The 24,609-nt window shown below is 36.7% G+C and overlaps 1 protein-coding gene and 1 long non-coding RNA gene across 2 annotated transcripts in view; both read left to right on the plus strand.

Annotated features, from left to right (window-relative positions):
• The window catches only part of LOC133532926 (uncharacterized), a 240,197-nt gene that overhangs the window by 175,238 nt on the left and 40,350 nt on the right, over positions 1–24,609 (plus strand). The window lies entirely within an intron of this gene.
• Positions 1–24,609, plus strand: part of LOC133532924 (scavenger receptor class B member 1) — a 196,570-nt gene that overhangs the window by 134,735 nt on the left and 37,226 nt on the right. The window contains exons 3-4 of the mRNA XM_061871791.1: positions 17,928–18,019; positions 18,491–18,651. Of these exons, the coding sequence (XP_061727775.1) occupies positions 17,928–18,019; positions 18,491–18,651 (253 nt within the window). The remainder of the gene's footprint in view (positions 1–17,927; positions 18,020–18,490; positions 18,652–24,609) is intronic.

Genomic DNA, 24,609 nt, shown 5'->3' on the forward strand with positions numbered 1-24,609 from the left:
TAATAGTTCCAAATCTCTCCAGAGTAGCGCTAGAGTAGCTAAGAACCTAGGCGTTATTGACGGAGTGAAGTGCGCTGTCTATGATTAGATTTTTTCTCAAGTATTCTAGGTATTGTAGCGCCACCTATTTATGGTTTTTTGTCGGACACTTTTTGGTATATGGAGATTTTGTTCCTTCCATACGTTTAATATTTAAAATATGACAGTAGACGCATTTGCCACCACCACGCTAACTGCAAGTGTCAACCGTAATAAACAATTTTATCATAAAATTAATTTTAATAACTTCGTAATTACTTGACAAATGATTTTGAGTACTCCTACGTAATGATTTCTCTGTTGTCATAATTTATAACCATAGTGATGACTTACCAACTAGATGCAGCATGTAACATCTCGACTTCATCACATATGCGCCCCAATAGAGGATATTAGACTAGGGCGCCCCTAGCACAAACAGTAAATAAACCGCTTTGGTGCAATAAATGTCATATTTATTAGTCCTCTACACGATGGGCCATCATACTGGCCCACTAAGGCCCTGGTCTGCAACAAACGCCGGAGGTCGCGTCCGGCGTGACGCTGTACGCGACGTACGAATGCTTACTATGGAAATGCACTATATTGGTCTCTCTCACACGCCACACGCGGCGCACGGCCGTTTCCGATTCCGATTTCCGATGTATTTATGCTTACAATTTTTTAAACTATCAATGATTTTGGAAGATTTTATCTACTTTTTTTAAGTCTTTATTTTCATTTAACAAATATATGATATAAAACACGCTAAAATCATAAAAACTAAAGCACTTTCATTACTTTATATTCGTAAACTGTACAGGGTAACAAAATAATACATTGTGATACAAGTGTATCGCTCGAAAAGATGCCGCCATACCTTTGGCCTATGCTTTTTTCAATGGCGTCACTTTTTTTTTTATATTTAACATATTTAACACATACCAGTGAAAGAATAAGAATCAAAGTCAAATGGCGTTCTAAAAGTTTTAATCATGTGTCGAAACATGGCAGTAAATTTACTGTGACTACAAAGTTTTCTTTGACATTCCGCCTCTATTTCAAATTCTTTTTGCTACCGACTAGGCTAGAAGTTACATGTTATTTGAATGCATGAGTGAAGGAATGAATGAATGTAGGATTGAATGAATGAAGGAATAAATGAATGATTTATTGCGTATATTGTAATTAAGGTTACAATAGCAGGTACAATTGCATGTTACAAAATAGTTACACTGCTACACTGCTAGCTACACTGAACACTACCTACAGGTACGAGTATACACGCTTGCGTATACTTAGTACTAAATGAATAAAAACGACACTAATTATATTTAAAAAAAAAATTACTACAGAACATTAGATTCCATAAAACATTGTTAGTAAACGAGGTACAGTTCATTATTGCTACATGTTAGAATATTCAAATATTTTCAAAACATACCTATAAATAATTAAACAATAATATTATTAACAATGAAATCACATTTATAATAAAATTATAATTAATTTAAATAATGAATACATAATAATAAATAAATATGTCAAATTCAAAATAAAATATACCAGATTAGAATGTCACAATTGATTATTATTATCCGTATAAAAAACTTATAATATTATTTTTTTATTTTTTATAAAATACAGTAGTTTTTACAACATATCGTTTCGAAATAAGAGCGACCTTGATTGTATGGCGGCGCCTATGTTCTTGAAAATCTTAGCCATCATACCTCGTCTATATTTTAACTCTGTGGTTTCTCTTAACATACCATAGCATAAAATAACAGTAGGTCAATAGTTCAAAGTCGGTATCATTATCCACTGCTTACATTAAAAAGGTCGTCAGTATAATAATAGACTTAGTACTTATAAATCATTATGAAATGGTAACATAATGATGGATAATGAAATGATGCTACCGGGGTTTACCCTAGAGTTCGTGATGATGGTAAACAACTTAGTTTTCGTACGTGTGTATGGAAAATATCCAATGTTACTGTGAATATTACTACCTATTAGTGACGTCAGGGGATGAAGTTACAAAAAAACCGGCCAAGTGCGAGTCGGACTCGCGCACCGAGGGTTCCGTACAAACCTGTGTATCGTTTCAGCACTTTTAAAGCACATAGACTTTCTGTAAACCTAATAAGAGTAGTAAGTATGTATGTGTTTATATTAGTGTTTGTAAATGTATAAATGACAGATACAGTTAACAGTAAAGAAGTACATTACGATACAAGTGCGAAAAATAGGATCTTCGGTCGTGTTTTTATTTATTGCCAGTCATTGCGAATTTACTACTTTCTGCACTTGTATCGTAAATAAATATTAATTTGTTTCTGAGAGCGTGGTCATTTTTTCTTTATTATATGACGTATATTTCAGTTTACAATAAATTATTGTAACAAAACACTATTATGTCAGTACAGGATCGAACCAAGCTAATTCTGCATGGTATTTGCAATGACAAAGTGTGGACATGTCGTCATTAATGTCAAATTTCTATGAAAATATGACGTTTGCTAATGACACTCCCTCACTTTGTTCTGTTCTTGTTGGGTCAATGCTAATCCAGGAAGACTTAATATTTTTAAACAAAGTTCTCAAATAGTTTAGTAAAATTTATTTAAAATGTCTTACGGCCTGTTTTTAACTTTGCCCATTGCTGTCGAGACAGCCGGACCCTGGTGCAGCGAGGCGTCCGAATTGTTCAGGGAACTGGGTCGGCGGCTAAGGGAGAGGGGGAACGACCCCCGTTCTGGGTCCTGGCTTGTCCAACAGGTCTCCATCGCCATACAGCGTGGCAACGCTGCGAGTGTGATGGGGACTTTTGGACAAGGCATGTCACAGGACGGGCTTTACAATACAATACAAATATACTTTATTGCACGACTCAATACAGAAACAGTACAAATAATACAACACATAAAGATGAGGTAAACAACAGGCGGTCTTATCGCTAAAAAGCGATCTCTTCCAGACAACCTTTAGGTAGCGGAATTTAAAAAAATATATATATATGTTATGTCAGTAGATGTTCCAGATGCAATAAAAGAAGTCTAGCACAGAATAAACACAAAACGTTACGTTACTTTACGTTAGTTAAGTAATTTTAAGTTTGTGTTTGTATAGTGGTGCTTATTTTTTTTTTGTAATAGTAGTGTTTTATTTATGTTTTTTGTGTAATGAATGATTTCTATTGATTATTAAAAAAGAATATATTAAGGTTTTAACTTTAATATACGTCAATAATTTGCTCTAGTTATGACATGGATCGGATATGTCACTGTCAAAAGTGACGTTTCTTATTTATTTAAACTTTATTGCACAGTAAAAAATATACAGTGACAAGAGGCGGACTTAATGCCACGCGGCATTCTCTACCAGTCAACCTTTAGGCCAAACAGAGAAGCATAATTGGTGCATGGTATGTAAAAAACACTAAGACTTGACGCTTAAAATTAATAGGTACAAATATAAATGTAATATGAAGATAAAATAAACACATATAACAATAATAATAATACCCCAACCCCCAACTGGCGTGAAGTGGCGCAGGATAGGGCAGAGTGGCGTTCTCTTGTGTCAGAGGCCAAGATCCTGTTTGGGTCACTGAGCCAGTGAAGAAGAAGATATATAATAGGTGCATACCAATCAATAAATAGATATAAATATATATACCTGCTACTAAATTTACTATGAAGACACTTAATCATTACAAAAAGATACTTGCGCAGCTTGCGCTTGAACGTCATCTTAGTCTCGGCTTGTCGTATGCTGAGAGGCAAGTCATTCCAAAGACGGATGGCTTGTACGGTGAAGGAATTGGTTGGTGGTTGGTTGGTTGGAATATGATCGCTCGAAGGTTTGCAGGATGCTCTATAGAGGTGAAAGCAACATTATTCAGAGCTTTTTGCACTTCCCTCTATACCTGCTGCCTGTGGGCGCAGTATACGCAACGGGCTTATGGGGCCCTTCGTGTACAATACAATAACGCATTCAGGGTGTTGATGGGATTGCCCCGTTTCTGTAGCGCGTCAGGTATGTTCGCTGCGGCGCGCGTAAATTGCTTTCACACGGTAATGCGCGGGCGCGCCGCATCCCTGATGCGTCGGGTGCGGGGCAGTCCCAACATCATTCTGAAGATGATAGCCGAGAGGGTGGATTGTATCTATTTATCACACTGTGGAAGATTACACTCTCCCACTAGTACTGTCGTATGGTAAAGCCCGTTTAATAAATTTAGTTTTTTTAGTTAGTTTTAGTTAGTTTAAGAAGATGTGTCTCTTGTTACACGAAATAAAAGATTTTTATTTTTATTTTATTTTTTTATAGCGCTCTAACGATGATGCGGGACAGCTTAAACAAGTTTACGGGCGGCGCGAAGATCGCAACCTGGTCGAGCAGTTACAAATTTAAATTTAGATCGCACGTAATCTGGTGTTTCTTCAAATAAAAGTGTCAAATAATAATTTAGATATTCGCTATATACTGGCAGCAAAAACAACAATTAAGTACCTTGAAAGTTTAATTTAAAATATACACAAAAATAATACAAAAACAGCTTGAAAAATGACAGACGTGACCTAATGTCAAAGTTGACGTTTTGTTTATTTGAAAAGTTGCAAAAAGTGCGAAAATAATTAGCTAATTAGTAATTATCATTTAGGCTTATATACATTGACGCATTATATGACGTTATTTACTTTCAACTTACCTATACTTAATTCCAGATCACATTACACTCTAAAAGATTACAGAAACAGAGATTCTAAGTTTTCATATTTAAGAGGAAAGAGGACGGCCGATTGTTCGTGCAAACGTAGTCCCCATTTTCTTCTCTGGATATTGACATTTTGGAAAATATTTTTACATAATTTGATGTATATTAACTATAGCTATGTCTCTACGTTTGACTTTTTTCGATTTAATAAAGATTCGAAACAAATAAAGAAAAATGTATGCTCTAACACATAGCGATATACCTTTGCCCTAAACTCGAGTAGATGGCGACACCGTTTGATATTTAACACATATCAGTAAAAATATAGGTCAAATAGGGACCGTGCGCGTTGAAGGGTCTGCCATCTTGTCACGTGAGCTTAGGATCGCCATCAAATAACAGGAATGTAATCTTGTTAATATTGTTTCGAGCGGGTCCATGGTGTAGTAGTGAAACACCTTATGTGTGATAGTATAAGAACGTATATTCTGTAAAAGCCTGCCTATATACACATTAGATTGCGCTGACACAAGCAATATGCGTTTATGTCGCAGTAAACCAGTGTGTTACTGCTAAATACTAAAAGTGGCTAATTGCCATATTACAGCCTGAATCGGAACCATAAACATGTACATTTACACGTCACGTGTTTTCTTGTGCATAGTAGGTTCTGCCATCTTGTGGGCTACATCGGAACAATAAACATCACATTTACGCCTCGCGCCAAAAATCTGACGGCTCCTGTGCTGCCTCCTACAGTTCATGCACGCTCCCTATAGCCATTATGTTATTCTTAGAGTTTAAGTTCTGTGTCGAAAGATGGCAGTAAATTTACTTGACTACGAAATATACTTTGACAATATGCGTCTATACTAAATTATCTTTGTCGGTAGTGGCCTTGACTTCGAAACAGGGAGTTTCGAGTTCGAATCCCGGTATGGGCATTTATTTGTGTATTTATCACGAATATTTGTTGTTTTGTGTTGTTTTACGTGTCAATGGGTACACTGAAAATCAGCGTCGCAACACTACTGATGTGCTGCGACACATGCTGAGTGTTATCCTTTTCTGGAACCACCTGCAGCACTGTAACTTCTAATTTACCTAGATTTTAATCAATTTTAATGCAAATACAAATACAAAACTTTATTAATAACGCCAAAGTTATAGGTCAAAATGTCTTAATAATAGGTACAATAGTACTTAAAACAAACATGTCAATGTCACAGAGTAATATTTAATATAGATCTGATTCACATTAATTCTCATTTCATATAACAACACTCAACATAATATAAGTTAATACAACTTCATAGTACCTTAATAACCTATGTACCAGGTAGTTTGAAAAACTCATCGACGTCAAAGATAAGGTTAGTAGCCACTTTCACAGTCTACATTTAAAGGTTACAACTCAACAGCCACTCGACTCAAAATTAAATATTGAAATTAAAGCCTTATCTTGTATGTCCTATAGTACAATGTTTCAAATTTAGGTAACTGTCGGGTGGTCTACGCGTCGTCCACTCGTCGTCCACTAAGGTGAACCAAAAGTGAGTTGAGTTGGTGTGGAATTGGTATAGTGTGCGAAGACCTTACATATATCGGTGGAGGCTGCATTTCTGACCACTGCGGGCAGTCGTTGTGTATGTGTGTTTCGAATAAAAGCATCATTCATTCATTCATTCATTTGTTCCTGAGCTATGGATATTATCTATATATTATCTAACTACCGGTTTGGCCTAGTGGGTAGTGACCCTGCCTTTGTAGCCGTTGGTCCCGGGTTCAAATCCTGGTAAGGGCAATTATACGTGTGATGAGCACTGATATTTGTTCCTGAGTCATGGGTGTTTTATATGTATTTAAGATAAATATTTATATATTATATGTAACGTTGTCTAAGTACCCTCAACACAAGCCTTATTGAGCTTACTGTGGGACTTAGTCAAATTGTGTAATAATGTCATATACCTAATATTTATTTATACATTTATCTGAGTATACAGTGTGTCCCTAGCCATTGGACAAAGCCAAAATGTACATATACATTAGGGTATTTAGAACCAGTGTACAAAATATCATAACAACCGGTGTAGCGGTTTCGAAGAAATTAACAAATTACCATTTTTTACTTTGGAGCAGCCTGTATGTGTTAGTAGCTCCTAAGGTAATATCCTCGAAGAATAGTATGGAACCTTCTTCGACCTTTTTGATTATCTTTTTTATTTATGACACTAATAAGCTTCTGAATTTTGTAAAATGTCGTAATTATCAAATCTTTCGAACAAATTGTCAAAAACACTGCCAAAGATTAACACAGTGTGTTTCTTTTTGTTGTCGATTATCGCAAATAACTTTTGTTCAAAAATATTTTTTTTTTATCTTTTGTTCTAATTAAATAATTATTAACGTCAGAGCATTCCTGACAAGTAACCCTACGTGGGATTTCAGGGTTTGTCCAATGGCTAAGGTCATCCTGTATGTTTATCTATATAAGTGTATAGGTTGACAATGAGGCAGAAGGATAGGAAACGCTTGGAGGCTTTTGAGATGTGGTTGTGGAGAAGAATGGAGAGAATAAGTTGGACTGAGAAAAAAACGAACGAGGAAGTGCTGGGAATTGTTGGAGAGAGGAGAAACCTACTGAGGACCATAGAGAATAGACGAGGAAAAATGATAGGTCACTTGATAAGACACGACACTTTCTTTAAAACTATTTTGGAAGGCAAGATCGAAGGTAGAAGAGGAAGAGGAAAACCACGAGCAAGTTACACGCAGCAACTAAAAGGAAAAGTAAATGTCGTGTCTTACAGGGACCTAAAGAACTTGGCCGAGGACCGCGAAAACTGGCGTCTACTCCACCGACAAGAGCCATGCTCTTAAATGATGATGATGAGTACCCATAGTACTAGATTTGCTTAATTTGGGACTGGGTCGATCTGAGTAATATATCCCCAAAAATATGAAATATAAGTAGGTATAGAATAATCATACTTGTTGTAAGAGCGCTGGTGGCCTAGCGGTAAGAGCGTGCGACTTTCAATCGGGAGGTCGCGGGTTTAAACCCCGGCTCGTATTAATTAGTTTTTCGGAACTTATGTACTAAATCTTCTTCTTCTTCCTCGCGTTGTCCCGGCATTTTGCCACGGCTCATGGGAAGCCTGGGGTCCGCTTGACAACTAATCCCAAGATTACTTATGTACTAAATATAATTTGATATTTACCAGTCGCTTTTCGGTGAAGGAAAACATCGTGAGAAAACCGGACTAATCCCAATCAGGCCTAGTTTCCCTCTGCGCTGGAAGCAGGTCCGATGGTAGTCGCTTTCGTAAAAACTAGTACTTGGGAATATTTCCCAAGCGGCCCCAGGCTCCCATGAGCCGTGGCAAAATGCCGAGACAACGCGAGGAAGTTTTTTATTTATATACTACGTCGGTGACAAAGAAGCATACGGCCCGCTTGATGGTAAGCAGTTACCGTAGCCTATGGACGCTTGCGACTCCAGAGGTGTTACATGCGCGTTTCCCACCCTAACACCCCGCACCCTCGTTGAGCTCTGGCAACTCAACTCCCCGGCAGGAACACAACACTATGAGGTCTAGTGTTATGTTATTTGGCTGCGGTTTTCTGTAAGGTGGAGGTACTTCCCAAGTTGAGCTCTGCTCTAGATCTAGAATGACATCCGCTATGCTGTGCCCTACCACACAAAGAGAGATAAAAAAAAAATAAAAAAAAAAAAAAAATATTATAGAACATTATTACACAAATTGACTAAGTCCCACAGTAAGCTCAATAAGGCTTGTGTTGAGGGTACCTAGACAACGATATATATAATATATAAATATTTATAAATACTTAAATACATAGAAAACACCCATGACTCAGGAACAAATATCCATGCTCATCACACGAATAAATGCCCTTACCAGGATTTGAAGTTTTGAACCCGGGACCATCAGCTTCGTAGGCAGGGTCACTACCCACTAGGCCAAACCGGTCGTCAAGAGATGATATTCAAAATGCCTATAACTCTCTTTTGGACGTAGTTTAGGGACATACACGGGTCCAAGATATACGTATAATCGTAGTTGTAATAGTGTTCGCGTGTCTGTCTGTTAGTGTGTCGGAAACGGAACGCTCATCAGGCGGAGGAAATAACTGATTACGGAGGTTAGCTCGGCGGCGGTCCAAGGTTCGAACTCCAGCGGTAACTATATAGGGAAAATGACGACCGATATTCCATACAAACGTAGTACCCACGTTTCTCTGTGGATATTGACATTATCAAAAATATTTTTAAGTAGGTACCTAAGTTGATGCAGGAATTACCTAATCATGGCTATTCCCCTTCGTTTAACTTTTTTCGATATTTTTGGTTATTATATGAATTCGAAGCGAAAAGTTTTCCATACTAATTATACATAAGTATACATATAAAAAAATCTAACGTAAGGGCATAGCGGTGGTTAATATACATGAAATTGTGTCAAAATATGTTCAGTAATGTTAATATTCAGAGAGGAAAATGAGGACTACCTCCATATGTAAAGGGGGTCGTCAACTATCGCCTTAAGAGGATACGGGAGCTGGGATAAGGAGAACGCCAGGCTAGGCGAAAAATTCTGCTCGAAATTCTCAAATAATGATATTCCGTACTTCACTGTTTCCTCTTCTAAAACTTAACCAAATGTAACGAAATGTTGAAATTTAAATGTTAATGTAATTATCTGTGTCGGGCTGTTTTCCTTTTTGGCTAATTGATTTCAGTTTTAAATACCATGCTCCTCTTTGCGGCCTAGTAAATTAGGCAGTTTTTACGAATATTTGAAGTGCACTAGCGCCTTAAGAAACAAAAATATCTACAAAAAAAGCAAAACAGTCCGACACAGATATTAATAATAATAATCGGTGTTGAAAAAATCATTGCTCCAGCTTCAAAAACCACGGAGGAAACAGACGAATACGTTTTTATGGAGAAATAACCTCCTGTTGCCTCTTAAACACGACACATGTCTTTGAACACGTAAGCTTCAATACTTAACAGATTAATAAAATAAATTACGGACAATTACAGAGTTCAATAAGAACAATATTGTTTATAATACTAGTAATGTTTATAATGGAATACTAATTACATGGTAATAAAAATCTATCGAGTAAAGTATCGTTAAGTCGATCATAAAGAGTGATAATAAAACATTTAATTGCATTAAAGTACATAATAACACCATAAAAACATTAAATTAGTTCAAAGGTAAAATTTTATGGCTTCTTATCTTATTTATCTTATCTTATTAGTTCAAAGTTAAAGATATTTATTGTAGGGATAGGGACTCTCAACCTAGAGGGATAGAAGATATATAAGAACTATTATATAATCTGTGCTTTATGCTACTTTTTCCTGGTTTATAGTTATTTTAAACCACTTAAGCCTAGTTGATAGTCATTTAAACCACAGCAAAGTTTGTAGTGATTTTTAAACACTTTAGCCTAGTTAGTAGTGTTTTTATTTAAATATGAAACAAACGGTCATACACAAAATATTATTACAGTTTCTTATCTTAATCTAGAGCTATAGTTTCCATTTTTGTTAAACATATCTTTATATAGACGCACGAAAAGTACCATAAAAGTACATTTTTAAACCACTTTAACCCAGTAGGTAACAGGTAATGGTTTTAAACTACTTTAGCCTTGTTGGTAGTGGTTTTAAACCACTTTAGCTTAGTTGGTAGTAATTTTAATCCACTTTAGCCTAGATGGTAGTGGTTTTAAACCACTTTAGCTTAGTTGGTAGTAATTTTAATCCACTTTAGCCTAGATCAGGGGTTCCCAATCTTTTTCAACATGTGGCGCAGTTACAAGTTTAGTATTTCGCAACGGCGCCCTTGTAAATTTAAAATCACGGTCGAAAAAGAGTGACACGACGCTATATTATTTACCGACGCGAGCGCTCAAAGAGGTACCCGCGAATATTTGTGGTTTCGGATAATGATAGAACTCACGGCGCCCCTCTTTACTTTCTACGGCGCACCAGGGCGCCGCGGCGCATACTTTGGGAACCCATGGCCTAGATGGTAGTGGTTTTAAACCACTTTAGCCAATTGTGACCATACGAAGCTGGTGGTAATCCTGTGTTTAGCTGGCTACAGCAGTACATGACGCGATCGAGCCTAAGGACATGACTTGGAGTGCGTTTCGCGCCTACCAATAATCACGATTTAGAATATTGTTTAGAATAACTTGATTTGTGTTTCATATTCCCTCTCGTTGTGTACAATCCTGCACTAACTGCAAGTTTCTGTTTGACCCAATGGTTGACTCGTAAAGAATGCCTCAAGGCATTAAGTCCGCCGTTTGACCAATTTTATATCGTGCAATAAAGTTTAAATAAATAAATAAATAATAAATAACAAACCATAGCAAATGAATAATACCACCAGAAATCCGTGCTCACGACAATGTCCTGCAGCGACTGCAATGCGCGCACGCCGCGCCGCTACGATGTGTGAGCGGAACATCGCTATAGTGCATCGCGCTATCTCCTACACGCCATGTGTTGGGTACTTAGACAACGTGCCAACCGTTAACGCTCCGTAGTGTAGTGTAGTCATCTCTCTTTCTTCCATATTAGGGCAACGGTGACAGTTGCGCTTCGTTCGTTGCAGATTGTTAACGATTGGCACGTCCGCTTAAGAGGGAAGAATAGCTTTACGATCCTAGCGAAATAACGGTACTTTTTCTAAGAAATTCCATTTCGAGAGAAAACGTTTTACACTAAATCTTAGCAAATGACTTTGATTTTGATGTCGATCGTTTCAGCATAATATAATCTAGTTTCACTTTTAAAAATATATTTTTTTGTAAGTACAAACATTTTGTTTGTAGTTGGTTTAGCTAACTTTTGCCATACAATATAAAATACACATTTCACACCTAATCAAATAAAGAAAGATTTATTTGGTTACCTATTTAAAATCGTTAGATCACAATATGTACAAGCAGGAATTTGACCCGATTTTTGCCTTCGAATGGACACTGAAAGATAAAAATAAATAAATGGTGGTGGCTTATCTTTCCTGTCACCTTAAGGATAGTTCTCAATTTTTTTTATTCAAATTAAAAATCACACGGCACACCCCATTTGACGAAACCAGATGGAATGGCCCTATTGCTAATAAAAAAAAAAGGAAAACCATAAAGCTAGTTTTTCACTGTGTCAATAATATGTTAAAAAATCATTGAAAATGGAAAATATGTAGTAGTGATTTTGCTTAAGTGTAATCAGCGCGTAAACGAGGTGACACGTAACGATCGCTAACTCTTTACAATTGGACCAGCGCCGATGGCAAGGTCTTTAAAATCTTAATAACCGAGTGAGAACGCATAACTGGTGTTTCCGACGAATCATGGCCCTTCGGCGAATTCATCTTTAATATCTGTCTAGGACTAGGTACCCTGTTATTGTTGTCCTAAGGCAACCCAGTAGATGTAGTCATATAGTGTAGGGACGCCCGGCCGGAAGCAGGCGCGCTGTCGATCACGTATTGCGTTCATTCAGCCCAATTTCCTGAAGTTAGAACTGCAGGTTACTGTCCCGGCGGCATTTGCACACCATTCTCCTCAAATATTCTTGCTCTGCAGAACAGAAGGACATCTTTGAATTCGATATCCTTTAGTTCGTTTTCTTCCAGTGTGTCTCTGTCGAATGTATTATATCGCAGTGCCGCACACATAATACATTCTGCTAGTAAGTTTAAGCTAGTTTCCTCCTTATCACAGTGTGAACAGGAGGCATCTCTAGTAATTTCCATTATCTTAAGATGTCTGTTAAGAATGTTACGACCAGTAATGATACCCGTCAGTAGTCTCAGACTGCTCTTACCTAGTTTCAAAAGATATCTGGTTCTCCTGTGATCTATACCTTCATCATCATCTTCGACTGCCTGCATCCACTCTCTTCTTCCCATTCTCTCTGTGCTTCCATCTCTTTTACCTTCACTTCACTCCCTTCATGACATCCGCAGACATATGCAGAGCCGGTTCCGGATCTATATATTCCGTCTCCGCCCCCATCCTCGCCAGCTCGTCCGCCTTCTCATTTCCTGTCACTCCCTGGTGTCCTAGTACCCATGCCACCGTGACACTTTGCTTGCCTATCGATTTAAGAATAGAATAGAATAGAATTAGTTTTATTCATAAACACACAAACAGTAATAGACAGACATAAATGTCACGAAATGGCCTCATCTCAGCATGTTGCTGGCGACTTCCAGCGCTGATCTTCCGATGAGACCATCGAGTGCGAAATAATCACGGAAGGTAACAGAAAAAAGGATAGAAACATAAAATAAACATGACGAACATACTAATAACTTATATATACTACATAAGCTCCTCTTGACATTCTCTCACAAGAGAGTAGGAGACCGATATTTTCTTTAGTTCTTCTAGTGCTGCCTGTGTATATTAAACCGCCAGTTACGGAAAAAGACCTAAGCCCTCCTACGTGTACACGTTCAACGCAGCTGGCCAACTTTATTGTCACGCGTGCAATAGAGTATTTAAGAGCAAGTTCGGCCTGGCCAGCCACATTAGGGCTCACGCTAGACAACGTCCATAATGTTTATTTAGGGTCGCCGTCATCGAAAACGATGAGGTCTATATATTACAACAGCGCCAAGGCACCCCGGTTTTGTTTAGTAGCATATCTATGTTCCTCATGATACTTGTATTGTACGATATTTGTTTAGTAGTACTAATAAAGTAAAAAAACAGCAAGACGCGTTTCTCAAACTCAATAAATCATAACCGTAGGTTATTTATACCCAGGCACGTTAATGTGATCTAGATAATTGGTTTGTAGGTGAATTCCCGAGCAAATCTAGTTCTTGGTCTAGAGTCTAAGTCTAGACCAAAGATTTATTCATTGTAGAAGAGGTATAAACTCGTAAAGCCTCCTAATCTAGTCGGGAGTGACCCTTCCTACGAAGTTGGAGATCCCGGGATCGAAACCTGATAAACGGCCCGATTCGAAGAATGAAATACGATACATTCTGGTTTAGATAAGTTCTCATTTAGATATCGTTTGTATGTCGTATAATTGAGAGAAGCAGCTCGATTTGGGCCACCAATTTGACGATGATGATTTGATGACTCGTTTAGTTATCGATCTTTTAAAGATCTTTCCAAGATCTTAAACATGTCTTAATCATTCTTCGAATCGGGCCGAAAGGCGTTTATTTGTGTTTATCAACTTTTCTCATTTTGGGTGGTGGAATTAGCTTTTAAGAGGAAGGATGACGGCCGCTTCTACATACAAACGTAGTCTCCATTTTCCTCTCTGAATATTGTTATTATGGAAAATATTTTTTTCTGCTCTCCGGGCGGAAAGCGTCAACTTTGCTCCCGCTGCGCTAAACGAAGTTGCCGCTGTCCGCCTCCGTCGAGCAGAAAAATAGTATGCGCACCACGGGAGGAATCGTAGGACATTCCATCCCGCGTGTTGTGTGGGATAAGGGCAGGAGGAAGAAGTGTTTGCCACCTTCGTCTTCGGCTCGGGTCACAATTTTACACGCGGCACGCAATGTCCTACTTTTCCTCCCTTGGGATACAAATAACTATGTATTCATGACTTGATATATATGATTTGATATACCATAGCTACACATGACATTTTACGATTATTTGATTATTGTAAAAATTAGGAGCGAAAAACAGATTTCATTCAATTTTCTAAATACTTCTAACTCTCAAATTAATTAATATTCCAGAAAAATCAATATAATATAGCAGTTGTTATTATACTGAGCTGAATTAAATAGTTGCTGATATACAGGGTGATTTCTGGGTCGTGATCCAGAACCACTTTTTCTGAATCTATAAATGATTTACATTATCATACGGTAGTATTTGATTGAAAGATAATTAGTTTGATTTTTACTATTTTTCAAGTAAAATGAATCTTATACGAAGTAATCATGGTCACCCTATGACTTTTGACATACGCTGTATGGAAAGCGACAAGACGTCACATTGAGTAGGGTGACCAAACTGTATGCAAACATGTTTTTTTTTCTACTTGTCATCTGAAAAATAATCTTAATTATTGGTGATAATAAATAATGAGCAACATCATTAGACTCCTCTTTGAATTCTGTGTGATGTCATGTTCTCTTGCTCCACGACCCCGAAATCACCTGAATATAAATATCTCTATATATTTCTTAACCTTGGGGTTTCTGTTGGTTTTAAAAATAACTCAGGGTTGTTCCGCGCAAATTTAGCTTGTAATTCATAAATATAAACGCTAGCCAAGGTCAAGGCTTTGAATTTTTTTTAAAGAGGTCTGCACCGTCGTTTCAATGTCTTGCAAGCGGTCAGGCGACAACACGGAAGTGAAACTAATAAAAAAAAGTATTTTATACAATCGTGATATAATAGAGAGCTATTGAGTATAGTATCGTATAAAAAATCTTGCTGAGTTGCCTAAGTAAGGTACGAGATTAAAAAGCTTGATTATATCACTATTGTATTCAATATTTTTTCTCGAGTCATCCAAAATACTTTTAGTACTAATAGTAGTAAACTGTTTATTGACGAAAAATACAGATTGGTAAGAAGTACAAAGGCGAACTTATCCCTTTGAGGGACTAGTTAATCTTTGAGTAGATGAGAAGAGAGAGTGAAAAGAGGTTGACAAATGCAGCGAAATGTACAATAAGGTACAATGTAGGTAGGTAAGGTACTTTTTTTTACTATAAAACCTAAATAATTAATAAAAATTGGCAAGTATCTTAGTAGACAAAAATGTAGTACAAAAGACATAAACGCGCGAAGTCCGCTCGGCCGCCCCCCGTTTAGTCGTTTCTATGGGAGCGCGACGGCACGTGATTGGTAAATTTTTATAGTTGACTACAGCGTATCGAAATATTTATTTATTTATTATCGTAATTGCTTATCCATATAGCGACATCTACGAGTAGGTAATTCAGCTGTTTCGAGGAACTTGACTTTAAACCTCTGATATTAATAACTCTTGGTCAGTCTAGGCTAGATGTCAACTAGGTAATTGCGACTATTATTACATAGTTAACAATAGCTGGTTTTCCCACTAAGGTATTTAAGTTGACTAGCCTTTAAAAAAATCATAACATACGTGACTCGGAGGCAAGGGAATGTTTTTTTTTTAATTAATAGTTTTTTGTGAGGATATTGTTATCATTACACCTTATAAACAGTCCCCCGCTGTCACAGTGTGTTTACAGACATACATAATGTTTGCGATAAACTTAAAACTGAACGGATTTTTTGTGGTTTTCACCTATCAATAGAGTGATTGATTCAGCAAATAGGCCACAAGGGCACTTTTACACGTCAACATGGAATTTACATACAAACAAAAACAAGCACATCAACAATTATAAAATACAATTCATTGAAAATATTAATGCAAACTAAAGCATTATTGTTTAAAGTAATAGTAAAGTATTATTATTACTTAGAGATGTACAAAGTCTCTAAATGTCGAATTAAAAAAAACCGAAAATAATAATAATAATACATAAAAACACAAACATACAAAAAAAAAATCTAAAATTATTTAGAGGTGTAAATATCTCTATATGTCACAACTAAACGATTTTCATCAAATTATCCTTAGAGATGTATAGAGTCTCTAAGAGTATTTAGTATAAATTCTGTATAAGTAAAACATTCATTAGGATAAAATAAACATACGAGAACCGAATGAGGTGTCTTACTGGAATTTAACCAAAAATAAAGTTAGCTTAAACAGACCACTCGCACAGCTAACTCGTGCCGTGCGAAGCTAATCATTAATAATCAATAATCATTAATAATCACCTCTTTTTGTGCTAATTCTCACTGATAAATCTTAAAACATTCATTACTAAATAAACATATATTATTATTAGGATAGGCTTTCACTTCGTTACCTACCTCTCTATAACTCTTGCATATTCGAGCGATTGATTTTCGCGTTTCGCGATCCTTCAAGTTCGCGACAGACTTTCTGTAAACAAACCGCCTTGATGCATCAAAGTTATAGTGAAAACTTTTCAAAAAACGTTTAGGCTATGGACTGTGGAATAAAAGGAGGAAAATCTCTATGTATGAAAAGAGTCCATCAAAAAACATTAAATAGGCGGCGCCACAATACACTGAAATATGGAGTGTGGAATTAAGAGGAGTGACATCTCTTATGGTAGAATTGTTGCAAAAGTGTCCAGCTGTCAGCTATAAATAATAGTTCCAAATCTCTCCAGAGTAGCGCTAGAGTAGCTAAGAACCTAGGCGCTATTGACGGAGTGAATTGCGCTGTCTATGATTTGATTTTTTTGTTCAAGTACTCTAGGTATTGTGGCGCCACCTATTTAAGGTTTTTTGATGACATTTTTTGGTACATGGAGATTTATTTCCTTACCTCCACCTTCCGTACACTGAAATAAAATGTCATAGACCTAGTATTTATATAGATGTGCTATACGCTTGTGCCCGTGAGGTACAGAACATACGCAATGCGACAAACTTAAAAACACGTTTTAACATTCATGACAACATACCACAAACAACCTACGTAATTTGGTCGGGTTATTTGTTGCACCTCCCCCATTTCATCTCTATATTATTATACCTCTATGGTTCATGTAATCCATGAGCCTACCTAGCGCCACCGGAGAAATTAGGAACTAATATTTAAAGCTGAAAGCTGGTCACTTGCAATATTTTTGCCGTAAGAGATCTCCTTTTAATTCGATACTCCATAGTTTAGGCATAACTAGTATCTACAAGTTACTTTATGGTTTACCATATGAGCTAGTGCTGCACTCTAGCGGCAGAACTTTGCAGTAATACCCCCTATTGGACTAGAAAATAAAAATTGGCTTTCTAATACATAGTACTTAGGTATATTATTTATTTATTTAAACTTTTATCTCACAAAATATATACAACAATGTACAAATGGCGGACTTAATGCCAAATGGCATTCTCTACCAGTCAACCATAGGGCCAAACAGCGATGCCTAGAATTGGTACAGAGAAAAAGATATATTTAATGAATAACAAAAACCAAACCATACTTATAAACTAAATAAATAAATATATATTAATAATTTTAATTTAGATATTTTGGTTTTAATAAAAACCTTTTTTGTTGCAGGACGCCTTGCTGTGATTTTGTTCAGCATATGTACAGTCGTGCTTGGAATCATCCTTTCCTTCGTGCCGTGGTTGGACTACATTATATTTAGGGTGAGTGTACCTGAATTTTATGTACCTAGGTATTTTCATTGAAACTCTGCGTACATAAGTATGTCACTTTTGAGAAATTGACAACAGGAAATATTGACATGAACGAAAAAATCACGACAGATCACGTTGGAAGAGGGGGGGGGGGGGGGGCCCAATAAAACCTCACGTGTATTTTTCTATAGTGGACGAAAGTAAGAAAATATATTTACTACATACTTTTTCTTTGGTTTCGGTAAACATATATCTTCTTGTAGCGATAGCGAAAATTAGGTTGAATGAAAAGATAAAATAAAAAAATACGTGAGGTTATGTGTGTGTGGGAGGGGGTTCAAAAAAGTAGCCGAAAAAACCTCGCGTGATTTGTGCACAAGCCCTTGAAACTGTCAACTCTCTGTTCTAACTGACAGGCCGATATCATCCGGCGGACTGTCAGTTGGCCGCTTTAAAAACCACATGTATGTATGTCTGCAGGAGCTGAAGCTATGGAACGGCTCGCTGAGCTACTCCTACTGGCAGAAGCCGGGCGTGGTCCGGCTCACGAAGGTGTACATCTTCAACGTCACCAACCCCAGCGGATTTCTCGAGCATGGCGAAAAACCGAAGCTGGTGGAAGTCGGGCCGTTTGTGTACAGGTAAGTCTTTTATAAATCAAATGTCACTTGAAGGTTTGTCATGATTTATTCATATTAACATTAAAGATAGCAGTTTTCTTCTTCCTGCTGCTTTGCTGAAATTTGGTATGTAGAATAGTATTAGTACACAAGCAAGAAAAAATTACAAAAATTTGAGATTTTTTGCCTCTTTTTCTTCTTCGCGTTGTCCCGTCATTTTACCACAGCTCATGGGAGCCTGGGATCCGCTTGACAACTTACTCCAAGCTTTGGCGTAGGCACTAGTTTTTACGAAAGCGACTGCCATCTGACCTTCCAACCCAGAGAGTAAACTAGACCTTGTTGGGATTAGTCTGGTTTTCTCACGATGTTTTCCTTCACCGAAAAGCGACTGGTAAATATCAAATTATATTTCGTACATAAGTTCCGAAAAACTCATTGGTATGAGCCGGAGTTTGAATCCGCGACCTCAGGATCAGGGATCGGAACCGGTTTTTTGGAAAAACTTTGAAATAAACATATATTTCGGTTTATTTTATACTCCAAATATAAGACTCGGTTGTGTTTTTTGATAACGACTTCGTATTATTAGATTGCCCAATTAGAAATGAAATAATTAACAAAGAACGAAAAAATACCGTTTTCGTTCCCATACAAGAAATACCGGTTTCCGATCCCTGCTCAGGATTGCAAGTCGCACGTTTTTACCACTAGGCCACCAGCGCTAGCAGTTGAATAATAATTTGAATGTGGCAACATTTTTGCATTTAATACAGGAGTAGTTAGGAAATTAACATCATACTACTGGCAACACGGTAGGTAGTGGGGACACGGATCAGGTTGGCCGGGCTCGTTCATTTGGATCGGGGCATTCAAAGAGACACATTGTGAAGGATCGGTCAGATCAGGGTACCTGCAAGTACCTCCATTGTTGTATTAGTAATAGTTAGAGTTACCATACGAGAATAATCTTCACAGGTTAGAGATAGATTAAAAGAGGGAAAATTCGAACTTGTGAATCTGGGTCTCTAGTCCATCGCTCTACCAACTGAGATACTAAGACTTAATAAAGGACAGCGAATATTTCCACCATATACGCCTTAGGGCGGCAACCTAGTGGTAGAAATAAAAATAGTTTATTCGTGGCAAAAATTAGATACAGGCAAATCAAATTATACAAAAACAAACTTACGCATAACATAACGTGACACATATTAGTCACGAAATGGTCCCGACTCAGCTTGGTGTTAGCCTGACTTAAATCGACCGGGGTATAAACCGTGATTACCTTTTATATTGTTTTTGAGCTCCCGATATTTCGATGCAGTTACACGCATCTTGTTCACGGGTAACGGGGGTATGTAACTGCGTCGAAATATCGGGAGCTCAAAAATAATATCACGGTTTATATCCCGGTCGATTTAAGTCTAGTGAAACTAACCGTGAATCATTCAAAACTATTATGGTGTTAGCCTGGCCTGGACGGGCTGGTCTTTCGTCGGAGCCATAAACGAGTAAAGCACGGACGGTTCTGGTTCGGTATACGGATACCAGAACCGTCCGTGCTTTACTCGTTTATGGCTCCGTCGTCGTGGTTTAAGGCATTTATTTGTGTTATGAGCACGGGCTCATCACACAAATAAATGCCCTTAACAGGATTTGAACCTGGGACCATCGGCTTCATAGGCAAGGTCACTGCCCGCGAGGCCAGACAGGTCATCTGTGAGCCAAGAGCACTGACCGTCTGCCTGTTTTGTATTTCGCGCGGTTTGGCCTTAATCGTTAGAGCGGGGACACTGGGGTGTGCACAACATATGACACGCAAGGTGCTGGATATGTTCCCCACACAGTCGTGACGAGGAAGACCCCGACTGACATGGCTGGCAACAGTGAAGAGGGATATGGAAGAAGCCCAAATCCCACCTGACATGACCCAGGACCGCGAAGCCTGGCGAAATGTAACTAGGAGAGCCGACACTGGGGTGAATCGGTACCGTAAATTTCGTCAATATATCTACATCATCAACATATTGTGAGCTGTTAACTCAGATGTGCTGTACAGAGCAAAAAAAAATCGGCCGGCGGAGTCTCAGTAATAGGGTCCCGTTTTACCCTTTGGGTATATATTACTATTGTAATCGTTTGCCTATGCGGATGCACAATATATTTTACAATACATATGGTGCTACTTTACCGCACTAGTGCGATAATTACCACATTACGTAACTATGTCGTAAATTAAAGGGCCATATGTACTGTAAAACATTGTACGATACATGTGCGTATAGGTAATTTTGTTTAAGTAAGTAAGTAATCATTTATTGTCACTTAACCTAAGTATATTATATACAAAAAGATATATTATTTTCCTCATTATATCAGTATACATTTTCGTACTCTAATTATGATAAGTGTTCCATCCGGCCCCAGTCTACTCCCATTTTCCCAAATTGGTTGTATATTTCTAGCGCATTGAACTACGGTGTAAAACCACAGCTTAGAACAGCTATGGCATTTTGACAAAACCTGACAATACCGGATGTATTTTTAACATTTTTTTTATTTAGCCTTACCGCGTATATCTTTTGTATACATAGTGGTTTTTTTTTTCAAAATCCTTTAATTTCAAGAGTGCATTCTTCAGCTTAAATTAAATAACTTTCTCAAAGACACTGGTATTCTAAATAAATCCATTTTGGAGATAATCTACAATTTATTTTTACCTGATTAGGCCAGCGAGATGCCTTAGGGCCTGTTTACATATTGATCAGTCTTTTGCATGAGTTAATACATTTGCTACTAAACGCAAGTACTATCTCGGACGATCGATGTTCGAAATTATATTGACATTCAATAGTGAGGTGAATATTATATCGATTATATTGACTTTTACTATGGGACCAAGTCCGAAGTTGCAAAAAATATCTATTTCGTACATTTTGGCTGATCAGAAGTTGATGTTTTCAAAGAAAATTTGAAATAGCGGTGGATTGTCAAAGAAAACTTTGTAGCCACAGTAAATTTACTGCCATCTTACGACACATGATTAAAACTTTTAGAACGTCATTTGAATTTGATCTTTATTCTTTCACTGATATTTGTTTTCATCTAACAGATCAAAGGCCAAAGGTATGGCGGCATCGTTTCGAGCGATGGCGCCACAATCTTTAGCCGATGCCCGGTAAGATGGCGCCACTTTTTGATATTTAACAAATTTAACACATATCAGTTTACTGTGATTACAATTAAAGTTTTCTTTGACAATTCACTTCTATTTCAAATTCTCTTTGATGTTTTCAATGAGAGAGTCGGTCCCATAATAAATAAATGTTGGTAAGTAAGTATGATTTAGGCCTTTGGTTTTAGGCCTCGAAAATTAAGTGGGTACTGTTTTTATAGTTAACTGTATTTATATTTAATAGTAGTAATTCACGAGTTGCTGTCGTTAAGTTAATAAAATATCGAATAAAAGTGAGCTAACTATACCAGAAACAGTTTTATGGAGGTCACTTGGAAGAGATAAGGTAAAATATCCGCCATTACTGCTGCCGTTCAAGGGAGTAATTTTATATATTATATGTTTGCTGCTAGAACTCAACGACATAAAGATTTATTAATAATTCAACTTTATTACCAACTGCAATTAACTTTAAAATATCAACCATTGAAATAAAGTATAATAAAAATGTCAAAATATTTTTGTCCAATTATCTGGTCGGTTTGATTGGTGTAACGCCATATATTTTTATTGCGTAAGTTTCAATTTACAAAAAAAAACCGCGATTATCGATCAACTAGTTAAAATACAAGTACCGTTATTTATAAGTACGTGTAACGTTATTAGGTATAAATCGAAAGAAAACCGGACGAGTGCGAGTCGGACTCGCCCACCGAGGGTTCCGTACTTTTTAGTTTTTATTGTTATAGCGGCAATTGAAATACATCAATTGACAAAATTTCAACTGTCTAGCTATCACGGTCCATGAGATACAGACGGACAGACGGACGGACGGAAACCGGAGTCTTTGTAATAGAGTCCCGTCTTACCCTTGGGGTAAACCCTAAAAAAAATAATGAGAAAGCTAATTTAGTATTTAAATAACAATGAAGTATGAATCAATAAATTCGTATAATGTGTGCGCGAGAAAACACGTACAGTTATGTGCAATATAATAGCAGTACACTCTGCGACGAAGATCGTCTTATAGAAAAGTTTATTTTTTTATGGATGACTTGGGTTCAGATGTAAACCTTTCATTGGAAATAATAGGAAAGATTCTAAATGACAATTATAGTACACAATTGTATTTTTTTCGTAGGGTTTTACGTTTTTATAGGAATTTCCGCAACTTAGTAAAAACAGCCGATTTTCATGATATTTTTTTTTACTTCCAATTTCCAATATCATTTAAGTAAAGGTTACAATTAATTTTGAAACAATATCAAGTAATGCAGAATAATTATATAAAAAGATACAATATTATTGATCTAAAGTTATAGGTTTCCCTTAATTTACATTTTCTTATGTACTGCTATTATATTGCACAACACTGTATAGGTAATTTTAATTTTGAACAACAGCCAAATAGTTAAGAGGGAAATAAAGGAGAAGCATAATAAATAATAAATAAATAATAAATATTATAGGACATTATTACACAAATTGACTAAGTCCCACAGTAAGCTCAATAAGGCTTGTGTTGAGGGTACTTAGACAACGATATATATAATATATAAATATTTATAAATACTTAAATACATAGAAAACACCCATGACTCAGGAACAAATATCCATGCTCATCACACGAATAAATGCCCTTACCAGGATTTGAACCCGGGACCATCAGCTTCGTAGGCAGGGTCACTACCCACTAGGCCAACCGGCCGTCAAAAATGCAAAGAAAATGAGAAATGAAAAAGTAATATCACTGCTGACACTAGCGGTCAAGTCAGCGTTTAAATACATAGCACCGTCTGACCTAATCTATGGCAATGGTCACTTAAAACGGAAAACGCCATAACTGAAAACATAAAATCTAATTTGCTATTTCACAAATTGCATGTACACCTCAATTCAAACTATTTTTCAACTCTATTTCATTGAGCATAAAGTTGTTTTTTGTATATTTTTTGTTCCAAATTATTTTACATTGAACTGGTGCTATCATTTCTCATAGTATATTAGGGCTCTACACGATGGCCCAGCGCAGACCAGTCCACGGGACGCATTTATGCGTTAGAGGGAGTAAGTGGTATTGCTATCTCATTCCATCGCATAGCTTTCCTTAGACTGGCCTAATGACAGTAATGACTAATGAAAGCTGTTTCTAGTATTTAGACATCTTCTCAAGGTCGCCTACAATCTAGATTTTTACATTTTATCAAGGCGCGTATGCAAAGGATCTTTTTCTATTATACAAATTAGTCAAATTATCCATATAAACGATTGATTTAAATAAATATTCGATAATAAATAAGTCTTTCATAATACAAAAATAACATTTTCGGGGAATTAAAGAGACGATACCATTTGTACATACATATATCTATCATATAATTATCAAAATATTTTAATTGTGTAAGTATAAGCTTGTGTACAAGTTGCATGTTGAAAGATATTTTAGATGTAGGTGTATATTTTGCATGCTGCAATTCAGCTAAATGTGTGATACTTTTTAATTTATAATATTTAAGACCTTTTGCTAACCACATTTAACTCAAATAAAGAACTTTAGTTTACTTTACGATCATAAATAATAGGTATATAGGACAAAGTAGAGGACAACACACTTTAATACGAAAACATTTCTTGAAAGTTCAACAAGTTTTGAAACTACAAAATATGCCATTAAATTTTATTATACCATCGAAATAAAGTACATTACACATTCTAAATATTATTTTTATTCATTTAATATATCGGAAACAGATCGAATAACTAAAACTTGAATTGGCATTGTCCTTTGATCAACATAAAAA

Source organism: Cydia pomonella, chromosome 28 (assembly GCF_033807575.1).
Source record: "Cydia pomonella isolate Wapato2018A chromosome 28, ilCydPomo1, whole genome shotgun sequence".
Taxonomy (NCBI): domain Eukaryota; kingdom Metazoa; phylum Arthropoda; class Insecta; order Lepidoptera; family Tortricidae; genus Cydia; species Cydia pomonella.